A 25,807-nucleotide genomic window follows, 5' to 3' on the forward strand; every position below is an offset into this window, starting at 1 on the left:
TACCTATCTACTGTAGAGATGAACTGGGGAGCCCTGATCAGCCCAGCAAGGAGGGACAACTATTTAGACCAGCCTCCTTGTTTTGCAACAGATGTCCCTGGGAGATCCAGAGTAACTGCTGAAGGTAAAGCAGAGTGAGAATTTAAGTTGACATGATGGTTGGGTGGAGTGTTTGGCGCAGTCCGGTAATGGTGCTGACAGCCGGTGTGCGCTGCAGCAGCAGTGTGCCGGCAGTCAGACAGGCGTACTCAGACAGCAACATGGTCAGGCCTTTCAGTGAGATTCCTGGACTGTGGAAGAATGGAGCGGCCAACTTGTACAACTTCTGGAAACTGGATGGCTTTAAAAACCTTCACCGTATCATGTTGCAGAACTTCAACACTTTTGGACCCATTTACAGGTATGGAAGATTGCAAAAATAGTAGATAATAGCTATACATGACTCTACGGTATCGAATAATTAGAAAACAACAACATAAGCAGGCACAAATAATAATGACACGTTTTAAATGCATTTTCTGGTCTAAATATAAACATTTATGTTCTTGAAAAACAGTTGTGACCGTAAATCTAAAAGTCCATGTTTTCTGAAAACGAGGCTGACATGTCATATTTGTGTCTCTTTTCCTTTCTGTATGTCAGGGAAAAAGTAGGTTATTACGAAAGCGTTAATATCATCAATCCTGAAGATGCTGCTATCCTGTTCAAAGCGGAGGGCAATTACCCTAAAAGACTGAAAGTTGAAGCCTGGACATCATACAGAGACTACAGGAATCGCAAATATGGGGTTTTACTAAAGTAAGTGCTCTCTTTACCCACCTAAATGAATTCTGTTTCACCAATATATTGACACTTTCATGGAACCAAGGGTTTAACCAATTGCCATAACATTGCGCCTATTAGTTTCTTGTCTAAGTTAGCATCCAATCTGTCCACAGGAATGGAGAAGACTGGAGATCAAACCGTGTGATTCTGAACAAGGAGGTGATTTCCCCAAAGGTGCTGGGAAACTTTGTTCCTTTACTGGAGGAAGTGGGCCAGGATTTTGTGGCCAGAGTTCACAAAAAGATAATGCGAACCGGCCAAAACAAATGGACCACTGACCTCTCTCAAGAGCTCTTTAAATACGCACTGGAGTGTAAGACTACTTTTTCTCTCTTTTTATATAAAACTATGTATTTTACTCTCCGTGTTGGCCAGTCCCATTTTATTTTCACATATTCTTTGTTTTCTCTGTTTTACACAGCTGTGAGTTCAGTGCTGTATGGGGAGCGTCTGGGTTTGATGCTGGACTACATCGACCCTGAAGCTCAACATTTCATCAACTGCATCACCGTCATGTTCAAGACTACCTCACCCATGCTGTACATACCTCCTGCTCTGCTGAGGAAGGTTGGAGCTAAGGTATGGCGGGACCATGTGGAGGCTTGGGATGGGATCTTCAACCAAGGTAAGACATTTCAAATATTGTTTGACTGTCACAAATAGACTAAGTTCTGTTTTTTAAAAGTAACTTCTTCTAGTTTTTGATTGCACTGTGCACATTGCAGTTTATAATTGAATTTGTATTATTTTTCATATATCAGCGGACCGCTGCATCCACAACATCTACAGGCAGTTACGTCTGGAAGCTGGCACTCCGAAGAAATACCCAGGAGTCCTGGCCAGCCTGCTCATGCTGGACAAGCTCTCCATTGAAGACATCAAGGCCAGCATCACTGAGCTAATGGCTGGAGGAGTAGATACGGTAAGTAAAACATTTGAAAAATCCATTACTTCCCAGAATGTGACTTATTTTTTGCTTACGGCTTGATTCTGTTTGTGTGTTTCAGACTTCTATAACACTGCTGTGGACGTTGTATGAACTAGCGAGGCACCCCAACCTCCAGGAGGAGCTGAGAGCGGAGGTGGCTGCAGCGCGGGCTGAAAGCCAGGGAGACATGCTGGAGATGCTGAAGCACATTCCATTGGTCAAAGGAGCTTTAAAGGAAACACTGAGGTGAAACAAAGATTGCATTGCCACTCATACAACATTGTTAATGATAGGCTAGGGATGGTAGATGTCATTTTTTTAGGGGCAAAGTTTGCCTCTTTCAGTTATGTAGTAATACTTTCCTTACTAACTAGATGGCAATTGTGTCGTCCACAAAGTTCCTAATATAGACTTTTTACCTTGATCCCTTAGGTTACACCCGGTTGCAGTGAGCTTGCAAAGATATATAACAGAAGATATCATCATTCAAAACTACCACATCCCAGCTGGGGTAAGAGGCAGTTACAAAAACATAATAAGATCATATATATAATTGTGTTTGCTTACGTTATGGCAACTGCTTATCTTTCTGTGTTTTCTTTTGGTTGTGTTTAGACTCTGGTCCAGCTAGGACTGTATGCAATGGGAAGAGACCCCAAAGTGTTTCCCCGTCCGGAGCAGTATCAGCCCTCCCGCTGGCTGAGGACAGAGACGCACTATTTCAGGAGCCTGGGCTTCGGCTTTGGCCCCCGTCAGTGTTTAGGACGCAGAATAGCTGAGACCGAGATGCAAATCTTCCTCATCCATGTGAGATAAACAGAGAATAAGATGTATTTCTATATTTTGTGTCTCATTTACACAGCACTGTAACTGTGTGTATTATCTCCTGTCTTTGCAGATGCTTGAGAACTTCAGAGTGGAGAAAGAGCGCCATGCGGAAGTGCAGAGTACCTTTGAGCTCATCCTCGTACCAGAGAAACCGATAATCTTGACTTTGAAGCCCTTACATATTAGTCGGTAACAACAACTTAGAGAGAAATGTTTTGTGCATGATAAGCCAGACCTTTATCACACAATTGTAAAAGGCTTACCAAAGCATTTAAATACTAAATAACTACTGATAACCTAACATGTTGATGGAAAGCAAGGAAACATTAGGAAAGAAAAATCTAATAACCATCAAGAACAATTTACCTCTGTAATTCAATAACTAATGAAACATAACTATATGTACTGTATATCACTCAATGAGTAATTGTACAAGTGATAGTAATGTGTAGTGTTTGTGTGTAAAATATTCCAAACAATTTCCTGATGCTTTATTCTGTGTGCACATGGCAAAGGTATTTAAAAAAATATCTCCAAAAGATTAATAAAATATTCGATTCAAAATATGTCTTGTAAAATGTATTTTTTTAGTTTATCTAAATGTATGAATTTATTTGGAATATTGAATCAAAGAAAACTGTGAGTGTTTATGTTTAGTCTGGGTCAACAGGACTTATTCTGCTTCCTCTGTCTGCTTTGCTCACTCAATGATTCTGGTACAGATCTCTGTAAGAAGCAAAAATTGCCCATGTCACATAAAATAATTCATAAAGCACATGTAAAATTACAGCAAGTAGCACTCAACTGACCGAAGGAACGTTATTAAGGATTGTGGTGGACGTCCGGACGAAGCCATGCCTGTGCTCGCTCAGTTTGGTCAACATTTCTTGTTTTTCTCTCCCCCATAAATTAGAGTTCTCCTCCAACTGTAATACATGCAAACCAAGGCAAATCATCCTCTTAAACATTAATGCAAAACTTAAAAGTGACTGAATACAAATAAAATACTGTGTACATATGTTATATTTGTTTCACCTGAGCCTCCAGTGTTTGAACTCTTGCCTCTGCCCTCTCCAGCTTACTTAGTAAACTAATTCGCTCCTCGACTGGAAGGGCTTCTTTTCTCTGAAGGTACATGACACATTTAGATTTCAGAAACGTTAATACAATATATGAGTAGGACAATAACATTTCAAATATATTCTCAAAAGAAATCTGAGCTGCCAATCCCTAAACACTTAATCTGATGACAGTAAAACACAATTTTCACATCACACTATGTGAGTCCTGTCTATAAAGTGTAGGTGTACCTGGGCTGACTGCTGTTTAATAACTGGGGCCGGCTGCTGGCGAATCCTGTCCAGCTCTCCTCTGAGACGACTGTTTTCTGCTGCCAGGGCTGACTCTATCTCTTCCTTTCTGTTATCAGTGCCACCTACATAGGATGAAAAAATGTCATTGCTTCTGCACATTTTGTTTTGTGTTTTGTTATCTCACCGCATTGAAACCACCTACCTTTTTGCCTATTTACCAAAGGCCTTCTGTCACCAGTCTGTTTACTCTTCTCTATGAGTTTGCTATCTAATGCTTTCTCCATCTTCTCAATGACCTGAAAATTGGATGGAACAAGTTTACAGAATATTATGCCAACATACATTTCAAGCTGTCATAGAAAGAAGCATTCCCTGTTTTGATACAGATGAAACAGACTGTTCACCATTTCCTGATGTTTCACTGTTGCCTCCAAGTTTGCCATCTTTGCCAAGCGGCTGTGGCAGCGCTGCAAATCCTCCTGTTGCTGCTGGTGAACTCTCTGAAGCTTTAGTAGCTCCTTCTCACTTTCGTTTTCCTGCTCAACACACAAATAAAGCTAGAGAACTATATTAACACTATGTACTGTATACACTGACATGTATTACTTTAATGTTATTTAACCTTGATCAGATCGTTCTGCAACTTTTGGATTCGGTCCCTTTGAGAGCCGGCTTTACTGGTCTCATTGGCCAGCTTAAATTTAAGAGAGGCTAAAAAAAGAGGGGAAGACACATCATACAGAGGAGCATGATAATTCTACATGTAAGCCATTTATTTGAACAGATTTTCATAGGCATATACATGTTCCTTTATTTTGCTACATAATTAGTTGAAATAAGAAAAGGCACAGCTTATTTGATAGAAGTTGAGACTCAACATTTGCTCTGTATATAACTTATGAAACATTTCAGTGACGTTTCAAATTGAGAATGATTAGCATGTCAGTTTTGATGCATAGACATTTGAACAGCACGAATAAAAAAAAAACATCAATAGAACTTTTGAAATGTAATGGATTTTCTGTCGGGTGGGAGTTAAATCAGTTTCCTTTGCTTTGCTGCCAGCAGAGAGACCTTCATGAACATCCTTTCATTGAGGGTCGCAAACTGTCCTTCAGGAGATAAGGGATGAACTACCCACAAAGCTTATCTGGGTCCATGGCCAAAATGAGCTGCCTTATCGCAAAAAGGCACAGTCTGCTTGGGAATAGACACTCACAAGGATTAGTTGGCACACAGCGAGCCACCTTCCAACATCCCTCCTTCATCTGCCAGTGAAATGCCCTTAATCCATCCGATATGAAATGAAGGTTCAACAACTGCTGATTGGATTGTAAACTTTATGACATTAATGAATGAAATTATTTTTCTACTTTTGATCACAACTTTAAGGAAACAAATGACAACTATTGCTTTTGCATTTTTTGGTTTGGTTTTGGTTCAGGCTCAGTTTAACGCAGGAAACATATGAATGTATATGGTTGGGTTATTAAAGCTTTACTTCTCTGCTGCGGTTACCTACAGAGGTGGGAAGTAGTGGAGTACAAATACTTTGTTACTGTACTTAAGTACATTTTTCTGGTATCAGTACTTTACTCCACTACTTATCTTTCTGGCGATTTTTTACTTTTACTTCTTACATTTTTAACACAAATACCTGTGCTTTATACTTCTTACATTTTCAAAAGAGGCTCGTTACTTTAGTTTTAATCTGTGTTTGGTGGCATGATTATTATTATTAGTCATTGCGTGCCTATTGATTTTAACACGATCCGTGTATCCATCATTTCCTGGTCTTCTCTAAAGAAGAGGGACCAATGAAAACTTTGTCATTTTGCCGTTGTTCAGCTTCGAAACATTCAGTAGCTAACAATGACATTATTGTTCTATTAATATAAAGGGAGGTCAGTTACTCTTTAAAACAGCTGGTAGTTATGGGTACTCTTTACTTAAGTACATTTTGAAGCCCATACTTCTTTACTTTTACTTGAGTAAATACATTTAGTCAGTAATTCTACTTTTACCAGAGTATTTTTAAACACGAGTATCTGTACTTCTACTTGAGTAAAGGATGCGTTTACTTTCGCCATCTCAGGTTACCTATATAATTAGCAATCTCAGCCCTGGTCATGACGTGGATGTCGTCCAACAGGTCTTTGCCGAGGTCCTGCTGCAGAGACAGAGCAGAGCGGAGCTGGCTGTTTTCTGCCTCCAACCTCACCATCTGTGTCCTCAGCGCTATGATGTCTTCTGCCATCTTACCCATGGCTGAGCGATAGTTTTCCACTTCCTGATGTTAAGATGTCATAGGTTAGTTTCACGCCATTTAATACAATACACATAACATTTCCAGGAACAAAAAATGGCACAAGAATATTCCATACATTTGATGGTGATGTTTGTATATCACCACCACCACTAGATGTCTCTTCAACTCCACGTCTTTAAAGGTGTCCTCCAGTATGTAGACAACAAAACCTTTTTCTACACCAGGAGAATATGAAAACATCCCAGCAGCAAGTATATGTTATGTGTACAGTTTATCACAAAGTCTAAGCTTCTCAAAGAATAATTGTTTTCTGCTGGTTTGGGATAGTAGACATGGGAAATGGGACATAACTGGAAGCCAAAAGAGAGAACATTTTGCGTGTGATGTTCTTGTAATCGATTGACTAAGGTTTCGGTACAATGAATTGATGACTTGGCTCCTCAAATCCAAAGGGACACCCTACCCTGTGAAGCTTGTTTGTCATGGGAGCTTTAAGCAGGGTGTTTGGATAAATCCTAGTCGTGCATTCACGTAGCATCTTGTGTGAAAGCCCATTTACTGAACTGAGGAAAAACTCATGCCAAATTCATGAGGGTATTTCAGGAAAGCAGACACAAAAACAAGACTGAATAAATACAATCTTGAGCCTTTTTGTTTGTTTTGTCTACATGTTTTGCCCTTCTTTCCTTTTGAAAATTATGCAATTCCTTGGCTTTACGATTCTGCAGAGCCCTGTTATCAAGACATGTCTCTGTGTAAGGTGTGTGCGTGTTGTCTAGCAGCTTCGACACGCTCATTGTTCTCTGCTCTGACACATGCTCATTCACTCACATTGAAAAGACAGAATTGAATGGAAACTGAGAGCAGGGTCCAGCTGCATGTATGAGGAGGGGGCGACGATCATTCCAATCTCAGATGGTGTGGTTGGGACTCCCGTGGGACACAAGAGTGAAATTGAGCATCTAATTGAAAGGGCAAGGACAAGGTGACAATCATGAGTGTAGAGGAGATGGTGTCTCCACTGGGGGCCCACAGGCATGATGGGAAGGACGCCTCCCCATGATGAGTCTGGAGAGTCCAATCATGTGTCAAATCATAAAGGGGAATCCTCCTCTGCCTGTGAATACCGGAGCTTCCCTCATCTCGCTGTGATTTGGGGACATTAAAGTTGACTTGCTGTCATACATGCTGTCACTTTGGGACACTTGTATCACAGACAGAAGGCAGCTGGAGTGTATTGTGATAATGAGATATTTAATTAAATATAATTATGAAGAAAACATTTCAGACACAGGAGTAGTTATGATAAACATTAAATAACACAACGGGCCAATAGCTTCCCCCCAATTTTCTTGAACCTCCTTGAGTGCAATTAGTCTAGGAAATGTTAATCCTTTTTTATCTGCCATTTTGTCACTGATCTGTGATACTGCTTCACTATACTGTCCCGTCCCATCCACTTTTCCATGTTCACTAACTAAACGTGACCGAGGGGATTGTTTCACTGATTCAAGAGTTTAGGTATTGATTTTGTCTAATCACCTTAGTTTGGAGGTTGGTGATCTCTGCCATGCGGTGATCATCCTCACCCGTATGCAGTGGGGGTCTGAGGCATGAACACGTTTAATACAAATAATGGATTAGGGAAATAACACGTAGACATAATTTGTTTTAATCCTACTAAAATGTAATTCATACAATGATCATGACGGTAAATCCATGCCTCTTGCATGTAGCTGTTTTCCTCACCGTTGATGTGGATGATGTATATGATAGGTGTGGTTTATGTTGGGTTGCTTGGCCTCTGGTCTCTCCGGTTCTCGTTGGGCTGCCCTCTGAAGCCTTGGATTTGCTCCTTTGAAAAGGTAGCGACCATTTGGTAGGATCTGTGCAAGGGCATCATGGGATGGGAGGTTGTATCCATCCTTCAGAAAATAAGATGTAGAGGAAATATTGGTCACATTTATAACATGCATTTCGACACTGGGCTAGAAGTAGCTCATAAGAAACATCAACCTTATGTTCTGTAACATTGTTTTTACCAGATTAATACTTGACTTTTCCACATTTTATCAGAACTGCTTATAAACTTAATTTTGAACCGATATCTTCAGAAGTCTTCTGAAAAATTAAATAACTGTTCCGTTTCTCAGAAACCCCAGCTGTATAACATGGATAAAGTGGATTTTCATATGCTCTTTATTTGTAATATGCGTTGAAGTTTACAAAGAGATGTCCCTCCCAAAATCAGGATTTATGTTATTAGAGAATGTTCTTAAGGAGTTTGACCTTGGTGTGGTCTAATTGACCCCCAAGCTTGAATAACACCACATTAAATATATAGGTCCAGTCTGTGGCACAGAAAATGGTTAACAAATTCCTTATTTCATTTTCCCACAAATTGGTTCTAAACTAGATGTTAACCAATAGTATTACTGTAGTTTAGTCCGTTGGACTATAAAGTACATCTGATTTCAGTAACATACAGGGGTTAAATACACACAATAAACCACAAGCAAGCAGGCGCAGCATTCATTTTGTAAATGTTGGCTGTCGGTTGGGCAAGCAAAGTTGTATTATTATAGAAAATGAAAGATTTTATCCCAAAAACATTGTAGCTATGCCCCCTCAGTACTCACGGTGCTTGTGTGTGGCCTGTTCTACCTCTTCATCTCTTGAATATAAAGGCTGTTACATCACTATGCATACAGCACCCACTCTATAACAAGAGAGCACTTAGTCAACAGCCCTTAAGTCCTTCAACACGAGCCCTGCATATACAGTGTACATTGTCAAATACTGTGGTTGCCAGGTAGCACGCATTCAAAGGAATTACATGAAAAAGAGGCATTATCTATTATCTTCCTACAGGTAACACACATACCTCCACATTAAAGGAGCCTACCTTTACTTCTGCAGGGTTACTAAGTGATTTAGTCTTTTTCGAGGCCTTCATCCAACAGAAAATATCAGAGTCCTCACCAGAGGAGCGAACACGTAACTGATGGTGGATGTGAGAGTTGGAGCTCTGTCATTAAATCAGAACAATCAACCTGTAACCACAACACCAGCCTTAGCAACTTTCAGGCCAAGGAGTTTAATTCCTGTTATGTACAAAATAATGTAGTATCATGTTTCAAATTCAACCCAAAGCAAAACAATGGTAAATAATGTATTTACAGCTTCCAGGATTTCCCACACATAGACTATACCTGGCCGCCCAAGTATATTTCGCGACCCATTTAGTTTTTTTTTTTTTTTTTTATAATTTTTTTTTTTAATGTTTTTTTTTTTTATTCGTCCGTGACCACGACGCCATCTGCGATCGATTAACTTGTAGACAATGATCCCTCGCTCCCTTGCTCTGATCTCGCCTCCTTCTGGCCTGTTAAGTGGCCTGCCTCACACAGGGTGACTGGCTGTCCACATGATGTGGCCTGCCGACATGGCCACTGTCATACAGATCATAAATCAAAGCCCTTGATTGGTCTCTGTGTGTCATTCAAGCTCGGGATAACCTCAGCTCAGGTGAGGTAAAGGACTCTCTGAGTGTTTAGATAGTTAACTTAGTCTAAGTTCTCAGTGGGTCTCAAACGGTGTGGTCACCATTTATGTAAACACATATTTCCATTTGAGAGGGTAGTGATTGGTCTAATGGAGAGTGAGGTGGGCTGAAGATCGGAAGGCTGTGAGTTCAAATCCCGCCAGGAACACCACCACTAGTGTGCCCTTGAGTAAGGCACTTAGCCCTTAGTTACTCCAGGGAGAATGTCCCTGTAATCGGTCATTATAAGTCGCTTTGGATAAAAGCGTCAGCTAAATGAAATGTAATGTGATTAGTAAAATATGCATGAATAAATAAATAAAAAGTTAACTAGGTGAAAAAAGGTAAGATACACTTTTAAAACTTGTTGAGAGAAAACTAGTCTTTGCTGCTGCCTCAAAGAGGAGGGGGGGAGAGGAGGGAGACAGGAGAGGCTGATTCAGGAGCACAGACACACTCCCAACTATAAATGAACCAAAAATAAATTAACAAGTTTCAGTGTTTTTTTCATATTGGATATGGTATGTTATTGGTTATGGCCTTGATTTTATGATTATTTAAATGTATACAGTTCTGTTTAATATAGGTGTTTCCATAGATCTAGTCTCTTTATTTTCCCCTCAAAATGCACCAGATTGATGCATTTAACTCCAAAATAAAAAATAAAATCTTACCGGGGGGGCATGCCCCTGGACCCCCCTAGAGGATTTGAGGTCGACCCCCACTAAAAATCACATGGATAGGTTCCTAAATACATTAATAAATACATTTATTTTTTTAAATAGTAACCCATTTCCATATGTTCATGTGTGGGTAGTAGATTTAAACTATAGGGCTATCATTATGGACCCTGCCTGTACCTGTTCGCTCTGCCATCGCGTGAAGGGTCTGCTAACAAGCGACCAACAGAAAGGTTAATGTTGTTGCACGTCACCTCAACCCCCCCCCCGCCGCTACCACCACCCCCCAAAGTATATTTCAGATCTGTGGGAAACACTGGCAGTTAATGGACCAGCACCACACAGGCGTTGGAGCTGTTTCTTCATGAAATCCCAGAAGGATGAAGTGCTCTGACAAACAGTGCCATCTTTGCGCAAAATGATTATACCGGAATGAAAAGTCAATAAATAATGTTGTTAAAACTTTTCTTTTTTTTCGCGCACCCCCCCCCCCCCCCCTCCTTGCCACCACCCGCCCAAGTATATTTCATATCTGTGGGAAACACTGAGCTTCAATTCCTAAATACCTTGTTTGCAGTGGTCTTTTTTTAATTACCTTGCTACAATTACCATACCATTTTTACATACTAGTATATATTATTAATTATCCTGAAGTGGGCCAATCTGCATAATAATAAATACTTTTGGTACGTTAAGTATATGTTTTTATTACTAGTGTAATTCTAAATGACTTTTACTTATAATAAAGTATCTCTGCACTGTTGTCTGCTGTAAATCTGAGTACTTCTGCCACGTTTCACTTTAGATTTGAGCATTTTGTAAAGAAAATCAACCTTTATCTTCATACCTGGAGGCACAGCAGACAAATCAATTCAATCAAAGGGAGGTTCCTGATCAGTAAATGCCAGCCCCCAAATGAATCTTGTCTATGGATAAACAGATTGATGGGGACTGACTAATGATTTAGTGAAGTGCTGTGTAGCACCTGTGGCTCCTTCTGAGCATTAATATCAGCTTCACTCAACTCAGTGAGAGTCTGATGTCAAATCTGTAATTCCATGATGAAGAAATACTTGATTTGAATTCAAATATAAAACTATGAAAAAGCTCAGGTGATTTTTGGACACATGTTCAAATAGCAATGTATCTCCAAATGTTTGTATTTTCATAAAAATTGAAAGAATATACTCAGTTCTCTTTTTTCTGTGCACTTGCTTATAAGCAAATGTATGTGGAACCGTCAATAGCACGGATCGATAACTCTCCTGCTTGGGTAGCTCATTAGGCAGGAATAGACCATCATTGATGGCACAAGATCTGATTAAAACCAAATGATTTAAAAAGGGGGCAGGAAGGAAGAGTAATCTATTATGTAAAAGACTGTGCCTGGCACTGCTCTTACTATCTCAATTTACTTGATCTGCAATCTGTGAAAACAATGTTATATACTGTATGTTCATTTGTCCACACATGCATGTTCTGCTAAATGTATGAGAGATAAACAGTGGACAGGCAATGGATAGTGTTTGACACAAATTAGCTCAACACAGCTGCCTAAAATGGCAAAAACAACCACCTGAAAAAGTTGGTTCAAATGTGAACACATAAAAACCGTATGGTATCAATATGCAGTTAGCTAAACCCAACATTGGCAGATAATTCAACACAGTTTTATGTAACCATGTACGTGAATTTCCGTTACAGCTACACATTTAAAAAGCCTAGTCTTGAAATCTGGCAGTTTTTAGATAAATATTTTTATAACTGGCTGCTTTAATTCACGATAAATAATTCACTGGATGCTCGCAGCTATGTGCTCTGTTAGAAGACATAATCTCTTCTAATCCAACCAGGGAAAACCTGTACAAGTGAAAACACTTCCCGCAGAGTCTAATAACACATTATCATGTATGCGACCGCCCGACAAATTTACAAAATGATTCATATGCACATGTTTTGCTTTGCGGTAGCTTGTCGTGTTCAGAATGCCTCTGACCCTGTTACATATAATCTGTGGAGAGCTGTGGAGGGGAGTGGGATGTGTGCTGTGTGTCCCCATGCAGGAGAGAGGGGGGGGGGGGGGGGGGGGGGGGGGGGTAGGGGGGGGTCTAGGCTTTCTGTAACATCATCAGAATTCAGCACACAGCCTACAAAAATGCAGCAAATGGCCTCTTCATTGGAGTGACAGCTCAGAGCTTCAATTAGCCTGCCAGAGCAAGGCGGCTCCCGGGAGCTTTCTCTACGTCCATCATTTACACATTTTCCTGTCCACTACCTTTTTATTTCTTTCAAACCTTCATCTGACCCAGACTTCACTCTTTCTCCTCTTTTCACACATTTGACCTCAGCATCCTCCCCATCTTTCCTCTCTCTAAAAGCACTATCCCATGGTGCCATTCACAAATGACGAGCCGAGCGGAAATACTTGTACTGTGCTAAAACACGCAGGTAATAGGTGTTGGATAACTGAATTAGAAAGGAGAAAATAAACTGAGAAAAGAGGATGGAGTGGTTTGCACGCCAGCTGCTCTCCCGTCACCACAGGAATCCAGCACAGCAGTGTGGCAGCTTCTCTTTTATTACTTTGCTGCAGCAGAGACTTTAATCAAGAAATAATGGGATTAGAAAAGAGAAACAAGAGTGAAACAGTTTCACTTGCATGTAATAAAAAATCCTTTCTCAATTCTCTTAAGTATTTTAGTCTGGATGGAGTTGGAGATATGAAACAGACAGATTTCACGCCCATGATTTCTAAATCATTCATTTTGACAATCAGTAGAGACATTGTATAGTTTACACTAAATGTATATATTTAATAATAACTCTTACTATTACATTTCTCATAGTTATATTAGAGTAATATAGAGTATATAGATGAGGATATGGAAATATTAAATAACTGCATCATTCTAGTTTGAAATGTAAACATTTAAAATGTAAGCTATCATTTATTATAGAATTGAATTGTATTTTGGAAATGTTGGAATTCAAATTCTGATTAAACACAACTTGTAATAACTGATCTGTATTTAGTCTCTATGTGCAATAGCGTTAATTCTGCACCATTACATTTCACTTATTGTTGATGCAACCAGCTGTGACTAAAATGTGTCACCAACAAATGTAATTACTGCGCTACCGGGAGAAATTGAAATCTTGCTTGGTATGTAATCAAAACTGGGCCCCTGTCAGCAAAACAAAATCACATCTGCAGTGAGGCGGTATGTGGCTATAAAGGTTTTTAAATTTGGCAATAGAGAGAGAGGGACACAGACCAAGGGGAGAGATAGGTGTGTGTCAAGGGCAACATGCAGTTTTGATTCAAGGACGTGTGAGACTGCAAGCCAATCCCACTCCTTATGAGGTCCACAGTGAGACCAAAGCCAAGGATTATCAGTAAATCAACATCTGTCAATTACGGTGATGCTCCGTTGACGCTCCGTCAACAAACAGGACATGCAGCTAAAAGCAGGGTCAGCCCTGAGCGTAATGACTGGTGTGTGAACGAGTGCAAACAGCTCAGTAACAGTGATGCAAATGAAATAAAGCAACAAAATAATAATCCGATTTGAGCAAACAGCCCACCATTGAATCATCATTCTACGAGTATGACCGAACAGTTTTGACTTTGGATATTTTGGACACTAACTGCCTGCTAATATCTATTTGATTTATAACCATAAGCCAACAGGAGCTTGGGAACCACCAGATTTTTATTAAGGTACAAGTACTTAAAATGTGTTCTTAAATACAGTAGTTAAGTAATTCCACTTAGTTAGAATCATACAAGCTATTACAAGAAGAGATTAGAGTAATTCATTTTTGCATTGAGACACCAAGCCAGCCTTCAATTTGAAACAGGTTAGTAAATACATACATACCAATACTGTACATAAAAACCAAGTCTATAACTTATGGAGACCATTGAATATGTATTGTTTACTTTACTGTAAATCCGGTGCGTTTCTGTGAATCCCTGATCCTAATCAAACATGTATAAGTAGTGTGACTAAGCCTCTTGGGACAATGAAGCAGTCTCCACCATCCCTGAAGCCTTACCAACAGCAGGTTGGTATCCATGTCGCAGTCGGCCACAGCACAGTGAGTATCAATGACTGCTTCCCCTGCCGGCTCCACATGACCTTTCCAAAATGCTAGACAACCGAATCTTAATGACTAACACGCCAGTTGACATTTACCGAAGCCAGCTAGCTGTTGAATAGTTCAGAGAAACATCAAAATGTTAATGTAGCTTGTACCCAAAAGGGACCCCGAAGAGTGAAAGATATGGAGATAAGAAACTTAGCATAGAAGAAGTAAACACACATACAGCAACAATGTTTTCAGTTGGTTTTGTAAAAATAATGTAATGGCAAAGAAGGGCATCTAGTTGAAAGTCATTCTGGGTGGCTATAATAACGATTGTCAGGTGAAACAAACAAAGCTTAATAAATTAAACATCTTTGCTTGAAATTAAAAGCACGCCACATTATGTCTGAGGCTGTGAAAAGGACATGAAGATTGATGAGAGAGTGGAAGGCGTGCATGTTGTGTAATACATCATTCCTACTTTGGCAGGACTGTCAGTCGGATTGAATTTACATCAGGGGGTGATACAATGATGTCAACACCCAGCCGCACACTCCTCCCCGAGCCCGAGGTCACACAAGTCCACTGATGTGATTACGAAGCTCTGAGAGAAACACCAACTTCCACCCAGGAACCCGTCCGGAGATGGAGATCATGAGAACACTGTGACTGAAGAACAAAGGCCTGCATCTTGATTATCCCAGTACGGGAGAGCAGGTCAGGAGAGCAACTGCTATAACAAATAGGGTCAATGGATCCAAATGATGACCACATAAATTGTTCCCATTCCAGTGTGTACTTACTGTGGAGAAGATGGCTACTTAGAGTGCTGTTTGGTATGCACTCATCAGTCATATAGCTTCTATGCAACCTTGGAAAAGACCATTTGTCATGTGTAGAGAGGAAATAATGGCATTATCCGGGGGTCCATCAGAGGGTTAAAGACTTACATTAGCCTCACATCGACCGAGACAAGAAGAGCACGGGGGGGTGACGGGACATTGTGCATTCTGGGTACATCATTTACATTTCTAAAATCGGATAAGAACGTGCGATAGAGAAAGTTAACCCTTCAACCCTTTTTGTACAGCACATTCTCTGATCCTTAATGAGAAGGCCTGGGTTATTCAGCAGGGTTTCCTGATGGACAGCTCTGTATAGACGGACAGCTGAGAGGCCATTAGCTGGAGCTGAGCTGATACAAGACAGGCCAGACAATAGCTGACACTGCAGGAACAGCTTCATTGTGAAGCAACAACCGCAGCACATCTGTATTCAAATCAGAGACGATTGCGCGGTTACCCATTTAGCTGAGGTGGGAACAGCAGAATAGTCTAAAATCCGTTCTACACGGTTTGCTCCGGCTGCGGGTAAAGATACAGGCCCCTGCATGACACTTCAAACACAGCAGGCAGCCCAGCCCGCGCTCCAGACGGGAGCCGAGAAGCGCAGTGCACCCCCACTCCGTCCTTATCAGAGAACAACAGGACAACTGAGGAATTAGCAGTAAATAAGCCTGGAAAAAGCGGTTTAATGACTCTGCTGTCTGTTAAATGTAGAATTATGGAGTGCTTTATGCAGGGTTTACTTCCCAGGACATGCCTGTGGGGTAAGTCAAAGTATACATTTACATAAATGTCTCTTTCTTGTATTTCAGTGCCACATTATACATTAGAAAAACTGATTAAAATGTTGGTAATAATAAACACGAGCTTGGGGCTTTTCCAAATAACGTCCCTCAGAACCTTGGCTTGTGATGACCCTCAGTGTTCAAGGTCTCTAAATCACTCAGCTCTTGTATTTACACTCAGACTGAGCTGCCCACTTTCATGACCCCCCCCTCCCACACCTTTCTGGTTTGCTCTATAGTCTTTCTTCCTGCTTTTGTCTGTCAAGGCTAGCTCATATCACTTATAGTTTTGCCTACATCGAGACATGGACAGTGCCAAATGCCTGTTGGCTTTGTTAATTGCAATATCTTTAGAATATCTCTAACAAAACAGAGATGGGCAACAGCATAACAGAAAGGCATTCCTGATGAAAGAGAGGAGTCATGCAGTCAAGGTTGTAATCATTTGAGAAGAATATAATTTACGTAAGAAAAGTTTTTAGACCTTCAGTTAAATTAGCTTAAATAGCCGGCTTCAATCTAATTTTGGTTTCTTATTGATGTCTGAAAGTGTTTTATGAAACATATTTTGTAACGGCCAATATACTGTAGTCCAAAGCAAACAAGTCGATCAGAATCCACAACACACCTCACATTGACAATAAAAAGCCACCAGATGTCACTGTGGCCCCATTTAATCTCCCGTCAGCTGATCGACTGACAGTAACCTCTGTGTGTGAGAAACACTGCAAGACTCTGCTGTATCTAAACCGCACAGCTGCAGTGTGTGCAAAGACTCTGTAAAGCTATTACTATTCAGGACCAGTTCCACTCTTCCCGTCCGTTTGTCTGCAATACTCTCAAACCACAACAGTGCCCGGCGGCACGAGGCTCGGAAATTACTGTACACTGCAGCTCTGCTGGAGTAGGACTGCATAATAAACTGCATCTGATCCCGGGGTCCGGCCTGTAGGGAGTACCACAGCCCTGCCAATAAAAAATACATAAAGGCTTCCCACATTCGCACTGTTATTATTGAAGTCATTGCAGTGGTGATGATGGTTGGGGAGCAGTCTTGACAATTAAATGCATGATACATTTGATATCATACAATGTGGATTTCATTTTAGCCAGCAGCAGATGGGACGGAAGGATTCAGCTGATAAATCTCAAGAAAGATACATACAACATACTTTTCCACACCCTGTTCCTATCGTTCCTTTATTTCTTTATCTTCCTATTTACACCTTTCAGTCAGACATCACAAAAGGGCACAGTGGAAGTATTATTGTACAATGGATCTACCTGACTGCTGCTATCAAGCTTCTGTTTGTTCTGACCGACGGGAAAAAAAGTAATCAGATTCTTTTCAGGGCAGCCATTGCACAAAATCAATACGATATAAGGGTGCCTGATGAATTTGAAATGTGTACTCAGTGTGGATATTGATCAGGCTCAGTCAGAAGACTTTTGAAAGCCCATGTAGATTTACAATCAATATGTCTTTTAAAACACATAACTCAACTCAGCAAGTAAGGAGAATGTATGTTGGTATGATAAGCCAAAACATTAATCTACTTCCCTAATATAGTGTTATGTTGTTTTAAAAAAGGATAGGAGCTGTAATTTTCATGTTGATCAGATACGGTTTAGACAACACATGATACTAACAGAGAGCAGGATGGGCGTGGTGCTCCATTCAAAGGGCCCCTCCTCTTGGTTGGCATTAAGCAGGAAAGATGGGTAACTCATTGAGAGTAACATGGAGAATTTCACGATTAAGGATGTTTGAAACCATCACACAGTCAATGCATTACCGGTGTCAGAGCCATCTGCATTTTAAACACAGATTATTGAGAAACTCAAAGCGTGATTAAGAAATAATAATTTGATATTTTTTGCTGATGTTATTTAACCTTGATACGATTGAAATTGTAGACTTATAGTGCCTGATTTAAGATGGCGGTCTAGCAGAAAGCCTGTATTATTTGCGACTGAAAATATCACGTTCCTGTGGCCCATCAAATGAGAGCTGTGTGCTGGAAGGTACTCTCCAGACTCCTTTCTAATATCATTAAGGGCGGATACACATCGCCTGGACTGATCCAGCTGTTCCCCACAATTACATTTTAGCCTCTTAGACATATCTGGCCCAAGTTCATTGCAATAGTGCTTTCCGGGCACGGCTTTATGATTCAGTTACTGGCTGTAAAGGGAGTCTCGTGAAAATACTTACGAGCCCTACTCAAAGTGAATTCAGCTTTACAAATGGTCTTCTTTTAATTAAAAGAAGACCTAGTTGTGTTAAAGGATGGTCCGAATTAAGGCTAACAACCCATACCTGCCAGAACAATACACAAAGAATTACAGTAAAACAGTGGTACTATTTTCCCATGTTTAGCTGGTCAAATACTCTGTTCCTAAAGTATCCATAATATGACACAAAAATAAATATCAACATACAAAATCCTTTTATCATTCACTGTATTATACTTTAAAGTAAGTCAGAACAAAGTTTACAAACTGGAGCACAAGAGACATGTTTACGTAAAAAGACGTACATAATGTAAAGGCATTTATAGAAATCAGTTCAGTCAGCAGGATGAGGCGGCGCACGTCTCAGAGACAGTCTAGCTAGACTCTCTGTTCTGTATTTTGCAAATTGAACGCTAACTCACAAATGGATGCTTTATGAACCTGGCATCTGGAGGCCATCTAATAAGCAGACTTTCCCTTGAAGCACAGCTCCAATCAGTCTCTCTGAAATAAGGGTGCTGAACTGCGATGAGAGCCAAGAACACGTAGTCTGTGTCTGGGCGTGTTTGAGGAAGACAAGAGACGGTCGCTGAGGAAATACAAGGCACTAAGCTATGTGTAGTCACACAGTCCTTGTCTTCTTAACATTTGTTTGTTCTGCTTGTCTGGGCCACCTGCCCACTGACACATGAATTATATTGTGGTGATGTTTCTCTTTGTTCTATTAAATTCTGATTTAATGGGCTATTGAACCTTTCGATCTTTCTGTTTGGGCCAGCTCCTTCCATCCGTAGATGGACATGTAATTTACGGTGTTGCAGCGTCTGACACACCAATCTTCTGCCTCAGCAGAGGAGTGTATTGACAGCAGCGACTGTCAGAGTGCAGCTGTGATGATGTGCCTCTCCACCCAGCAGCGGGCAACCAGTTGCAGCTAAGCCCCCTGCCGCAGTCCATGAGGCTGAGGAGAACAAAAGCATCAAAGCCCGAGCTCTCCTCCTCGCTCCTCTCTTACGGGGAGGGGCTGAGCTGTGAAGGGGGAGGCACCATGTGTACTTGATTCAATTAGGCAGTCTGTGAGGCCTCCCCCGGGAGAAGGCTGCACAGAGAGGGGCTGCAGGCCTGTCTAACAAAGACGTTCAACCCAGCCCTTTGCCCCTTCTGAATCCGCCTCATTAGTCAGCCGAGTAAGTGTTGATCATCTCAAACCGTGTCCTCACTGCAGTGTGAGGAGGAGCACATCTCCTTCTGACTGTGGCTGAAGCAAGACTACATGAAACAAATATTTCATAGCAAGGATTTGTATTGCACGGGTGAGTATTTGCACTGCAGAGACCTACTGTACTCACTGAAGAGGACAAACCCCTTATTTGGTACAAGTCGTGTATACTATAGTGTGTTAACTGCATGAGTGTTCCTAATATTCTTGCTGTAAAATGTATTATCTGCTACTGTCTGTCCGGATTGTCCCTGCAGCAGAAACAGAAATTGACACAGGGATTCAGGAGAAAATAAACCCGCAGAAGTAATATCTCATTCCAAGTTGCGTGTGAGCATCAACAGAAGCCATATCTCTTGGCAAACATCTGTCATATCCACTATCTGACTCACACCACTGAAAGTACGGCAGTTTCAAAGTTTCTTCTGTATCACAGAGAATAAGTAGAGCTATTTTTAATGTCAGACAGATAAATACGGTCAGGCAACATTAGTATTCATTTTCCGTACTGCTGGTCCTTTGAAATGCAGCAGATGTCTGTGTTTCTGCATTTGCACGTTGTCATAGTCGCTTAGAAGCAATGGTGGAAAACAAGATAGAAAACAGAAACATCTGTTTTCTCCGTTTAATTAGTGCCACGCCATATCTGTCAACACCAATCTGCTCTAAATATATTCTAAGATAATTATAAAGAGATGTGACATATAGCAAGATGAAAAAAACACCTTTATTGATTGTTCCTTGATTACAGGCAAGATATCAGGCTGAAAGTGTTTTGGATGGTGTTTGATCCATTGGAGACTTGTTGGTTTTCATGACATTATTAGCCACCATGCAAAAAATTTAACTCAAGTTAGTCGCAAAAGTAACTTGAGTTTACCATTGTCCCCACATATAAACATAAAAAAATGTAGGCACTGGTCTGTTCAGTCTCTACTATTCCAACTGCTGGTGTGCACTCACCCATCCACAGGCCTACAAACCTGCAGCCTGACAGCCACACCTGCGGTGCTCTGGGACCACTTGGCTGTTTCAACAATCATTGCCATCATAGGAACCGGAGATAATTACACAGCTTCCACCCACCAGGCTGGCCTGCTTCACTAAAACCGTATTGCTCCTGTGCTGCAATAACACTTGTCTAAATGAATGCACGGCACTTTACTGCACGACTGACAGCGCCCATTTATTCTACCGTCCAACTGGAAAGAAAAAACAAATTCATTTGGCACTTAAGGCCCCCACCCCTGTGAATAATGTATCACCCTTCCCTCAAACCGCAACCCCCACACCCAAATCACCACCATTATTCAACCCTCTTTTTATGATTCCCAGTTTTGAGTAACGCAAGTGTTCAATTAAAGCATATCACATTTATACAGAAAGAATCACTGGTGTTTGATCTCAATCTGCTCACATCAACATTACCATCAATCTTGAATAATAATTACACTAGTCTAAAACTAGCATTTATGCACCTTCCTCACGTTAAATACAGTGAAAAGTGTCCATCTGTCATACTCAAATTGCATATTGTACTTTTAAAAAAACATCAATTGATCTACACATTTTTCAAAATCAAGTGAATTATCTTTAATTCTGTCTTTTACAGGTTCATGTGTTTGCTAGCCAGTCTCTTTGTTCACTTCACACCGTTTAGTTTATGGCTGGGTGTCGGAATAACAGATCTCTAACAATTATCACTTGTGCACCCAGATCCCAGTAACACCTCTCCTCCTCCCCTAGGGGAGGACAGACGTTGGGCTTTACACTCTCATGTGCCCCATTATATTTATGCAAATGTGACTAAAATCAGGGGGCATCCTTTCCTGTAAGTGCTAATTAGCAATGAATGAAATATTGCATACATAATGCATGAAGTCCCTCTCAGTGCAGCTATACATTGTGACCTTGAACACAAGGCCAAGTATTGGTTGAAGAACCAGGAATGTTTCATTTTAATAGTAGAATAATAATCATTTGTCATCTTCCGACTGAGTTCTGTCAGAAAATGACAAATTATGAAATGATCTGCAGTTATTTTAAAAAATGTCACAATCTTAGGAAAGCGTCTTCTTGAATCATTGTCCGGGAACATATTACTTAAAAGGCTAACACACAAGAGAGCCATCCCGACTGCAAAGAGATCTATTAATATCATAAGGCTACAGCCTGCCAATGAATCAGGCCTCTTAAAAGAGCCAAACAGCAGGAGGGAGACAGACCGGCACACAGGTGTGCCACATCACATCCAAGACTGCCACTCTGCTCCCGAGAGCTAGTAAATGGTATTTTCTCAGATCCCATAAAAGGGGCTGCATTAAGATAACAATGTTGAAAAGCAATTATTAAAGAGCAATAAAGTATGTTTAGTACCCTCTCCAGGCAAGTGGCACTCATATTTTTTGAGTAACTGAGCTGAGAAATGAGGCCTGTGGCCCCACGGCTATCTGCAGGGCTCCATGGGTAAGAAGAAATTATTAAGAAAAGCAGATGTTAATATGTGCCCGGATAGGGTTACATCTTTGATGAAACAAATAACTTGTTAAGCTATAATCTTGCTTTTTAATTGAGGTTAGTGATAAGCTTAAAAGTGTTTTTTCTAACATAAATACTTGAAAGCGGATACAATGAGCCTCTAAGATGTAACGTCAAAAGTTTCAATGCCAGAAAATATAGGGAATTAAATCCAGTGTAGCTCAGTGACTAATCCATTGAAGATAATATTATTTTGTATAATAGGAGTCAGAAGTGTGTGGAGTATTTACTTGAAGGGGTGAACTTGTATCATATAACAAAGTTTATATGTTACATGCTACAAGTTCAGGATTTGGAGTGTTTAGTGAATATACTGTGACTGGATCCTAATTGATAATACAATTTGAAAACTTAGTAATGAAGTATATGTAGGGAAAATCATCATTGTACAGTATATCCATAACAATAAAGGATAAACAAACAAAATCAATGGCTGTTGTCATGACGATACTGAAACATTTATTCCCTAAAACCCAGATCATTAACTGAAGCTGTACAAAGTGAAGCAGAGGCAATGAAGCTCCCTCTGCCCTGTGTGTTGGACCAGCTTCTTGTGTAGCTCCTGGTGGAGGCATTTGCATACAACACAAACATACAGTAAACACTGGTGAAACCCTACTGAAAGGATTCAGATCATTTAAAAAACATAATAGATTTAGCGAGAATTTAGTTTCTTCATGTTCAACCTGTACATGTTTGACTTTAGTCCCGATGTTGCTAGTGTTTATGGAGTATAACTCCAACATCAGCGCAGCAGTGAACATGTAAGCGCAGTGTCGTGTAAAATGCTGCTTCAACACAAACTGCATCTCGAGGGGAAACAACCCGGGAGACCTGCAGCAAACACAGAGGAGGAGCACAGCAACACACAACAAAGTCCCAATGAAGCTTTAGGAAATTCATCTACAAATTTCAACGTAGTACTCTAAATCCATCTTTAGTCTGCTGTAAATCTATATTAAGCACAGCGTGTCCCTGGGTTAATAATGAGTCTCTGGGCGGGAATGAGAGGACATGATGATCAACAGTTGGCACAGGAGGCTGATCGCAGCAGGCGGTGCTGTTGTGGCAGAGCTGTGAGAGCGTGCCCAGCACCTGGCTGCCACCCTGAGGGGAGCTGGCAGATGGCTCTGACGCTGGGGTGGGCATCCTCATATACTGAGCACGACTAAGCCTGACTCCCTGGGTCGGCAGGTGAGGACAGGAGTGCCAAACAGAGGGGTCCAATGGACGGGGCTGGAGAGGGCGACAAGGGTCACAACATGCCCCAGGCAGACAGATGTTTCAGCTCATTAGAGCTTATCAAGCCGGTCTGCATATTCCACTGAACAACTGAATTATTTATGTCTGCATCTTTCTGTAACCTGTCTCTCACCCGTTTTAATATGTTCTGGCTACATGCTACGATGTATAGGCACGGCTCATGCTAAACACTGCAGATTGCGTCGGTGCATCTATATGTTCTGCCAGGCTGAGCACTGTTTAGAAACCGAATGCCAAAAGTGTCATTTACACGCAGCCTGATGTGTGCTTATCCATTGGGACCTTTGAGCTTAAAATGTCATTGGCCGAGGCTCCTCTGAGCCCACACAAAGGTCACCAGTGACACCGACTCCTGAGCTCCTTATTGATTACCCATCTACCATCATAATGCCTGACAATTACAGACGCAACGGAAATTGTAATCATGGAAACAGTGGGAAGATGTATCTAGAATCGTAATGCTACGCAAATACATGTATAATTCAATCTAAGGTCACGGATTCCCCCGTGTGTTGGTGGACACGTTTCCTACTATATCAATATTAAACATCCTCGGTTAATTCAAGACATATTTTGAATGTGTAAAAATAGAGATGCACAAATCTTACAAAAAGGGGAATGATAGATAAAGTGTTAAACCTTTCAGTGACACAGTTAAACCTAATCCTAACCCTGCTTTTAAATTGGAGTCGGCACAAATGTAGCTATAAGTATACATTTTAAATATTTCAGGAGCTCTAGGTAATTCAATGCCGGCATCAGACTGGCACATATTTGTTTTTAAATACTGACACAAAACTGATGACATTTTAATAACTTAATAAATCAATGAATAAAAACAAACGGAGAAATGTGCAGTATGGAGAGGCTGAGTATGAAGTGGCCTGTTGCCTGCCTGAGCACAGATGGCGGCAGAGCAGGATGTACCGACCTGTACTTTTGCCCACAGGCGCGTGCACATATGCACACACACACATTCATATATACAGAATATCACATATGCATGGATGCATATGTAAATACTGCCCTCATACATAGACACCCACATACAGTAGGTGATGCTCAGCCAAGTTAAGAGCTTATTGTTCAGCATAGGAACTGCAGATAGACATATTGGTCATTTAGGAAGGTGTCACACTTGTTTATATAAAGATCAGGAATCGAAACCTAAACATACTCTTAATATCTGTAATAAAAACAGCTTCTGTCCCTTTTTAACGGTAATGCAAGACATCCAGACATGTCGATCAAAGACTGACTGCAATTCACAGAGACATCCAAGGCCAAGCAGGATAATTAGTGCACTGAGCGATCAATACTGCTTGCGTGGGGGTTGAATGCAGAGGGAAAAAAGCAATCTAAGGTACATTTTGGAGAGAAATGCTAAGGAAAGCAAAATCCAAACAGGCGGAATATATTACAATGTGAGAGATTTGCATCAGTGGGAAGGATTGCACTCACGGTACGTACTGTAATGAGGACATACCAGGAGCAGGATGTCCTGCTTTTAAGATCCATATTAAAACCACTAATATTCATAATTTATATTTTAAAGAGAGAGGTACAGAGTATATTGATCACTAACAAAAGCCATTGAGAGATCCTCAGTGAGCATACAGACAAGTGGTAAAGACTGGAGACAAATGGCAAGGCGTAAAGACAGGAAGACGGATATATAGGTAGATGAATGAAGGCGAGGGTTCAGCGTATCGATCGACAGAGGAAGAGTAGAGCTCCCCCGGGGGCCGAGGGGCCTTTTTAGCACAGTGTGAGAAGAGAGGGATGACATGTTTCCTTTTTGAGGTGTTGAGGGACCGCTTGCCATCATGGCAAAGATGGAAAGATGCATGTGAGGAGAGTGTGTGGCCGTGGCGCTCTTTGGCGTGACAGACGGTGATAGCGAGTGACAAACCGAGTGCTCTGAGAGAGGAGAGGAAGACATACTGGAGTCCAGCTCCCCGCCATGACTCTGGGACGTCAGCCATGCCCTGCCCCTCCTTGCTCAGATACAGCCATCAAGAGGAACACAGAGCTTTTGATTTGATCTGGATGCTTTTTTGATACATTATCCCGTCGTCTTTCTGGAAGCACTTCAGGAGGAAACCCAATTTAAGAGGGCCAAAAAGAGCAGAACAAGCATACCTGAAGTCAGCTCTGTGCAGCGAGGTGTGGAGGAGGAAGGCGGGAGGGCGGAAAAATACTGGGGTCACAGCCAATCCTGCTGCTTGTGGGGTGGAGAGCATCATCCTTTAAAACAAAATGACAGAAAAAACATTATTAGTATTAAGAATTATTTATTATTAAGAATTTTACTATGCAGAATATTGTTTCAAAATGAAACAAAGAAAATCTTCAGATGTTACTTCTGGTTTATGAATACATATCTATTTGCATTAAATTGAGTGATGGAATAATGGCTTCTGTGGAAATAGAGAATTGCTCCTCG

General features: G+C 40.9%; 2 protein-coding genes across 4 annotated transcripts; one reads left to right on the forward strand and one right to left on the reverse strand.

Moving 5' to 3' along the window:
• The first annotated feature begins 103 nt into the window (after positions 1–103).
• On the forward strand, positions 104–3,147 carry LOC117538821 (cholesterol side-chain cleavage enzyme, mitochondrial). The gene is made up of 9 exons (XM_034204727.1): positions 104–400; positions 643–798; positions 939–1,138; positions 1,247–1,450; positions 1,587–1,747; positions 1,833–1,999; positions 2,186–2,264; positions 2,369–2,560; positions 2,652–3,147. Exons 1-9 carry the CDS (start codon positions 153–155, stop codon positions 2,772–2,774), a joined length of 1,530 nt encoding a protein of 509 aa, XP_034060618.1. The 5' UTR covers positions 104–152; the 3' UTR covers positions 2,775–3,147.
• On the reverse strand, positions 3,116–25,807 carry ccdc33 (coiled-coil domain containing 33). 3 transcript variants are annotated; one of them, XM_034204729.1, is made up of 12 exons: positions 25,725–25,807; positions 25,504–25,608; positions 7,913–8,088; positions 7,706–7,769; positions 5,995–6,184; positions 4,517–4,605; positions 4,299–4,430; positions 4,097–4,190; positions 3,892–4,016; positions 3,617–3,706; positions 3,391–3,507; positions 3,116–3,307 (listed from the first exon to the last, which is right to left on the reverse strand). In XM_034204729.1, the coding sequence occupies exons 4-12, from the start codon at positions 7,733–7,735 to the stop codon at positions 3,245–3,247; spliced, it is 930 nt and encodes a 309-aa protein (XP_034060620.1). In that variant the 5' UTR covers positions 7,736–7,769; positions 7,913–8,088; positions 25,504–25,608; positions 25,725–25,807; the 3' UTR covers positions 3,116–3,244. The 3 variants fall into 3 exon arrangements, with proteins under 3 accessions (XP_034060620.1, XP_034060621.1, XP_034060619.1); XM_034204730.1 differs by lacking the exons at positions 25,504–25,608; positions 25,725–25,807 and adding an exon at positions 15,280–15,372; XM_034204728.1 differs by lacking the exons at positions 25,504–25,608; positions 25,725–25,807 and adding an exon at positions 9,069–9,167.

This window comes from Gymnodraco acuticeps, unplaced genomic scaffold (genome assembly GCF_902827175.1).
Source record: "Gymnodraco acuticeps unplaced genomic scaffold, fGymAcu1.1, whole genome shotgun sequence".
NCBI classification, from domain to species: Eukaryota; Metazoa; Chordata; class Actinopteri; order Perciformes; family Bathydraconidae; genus Gymnodraco; species Gymnodraco acuticeps.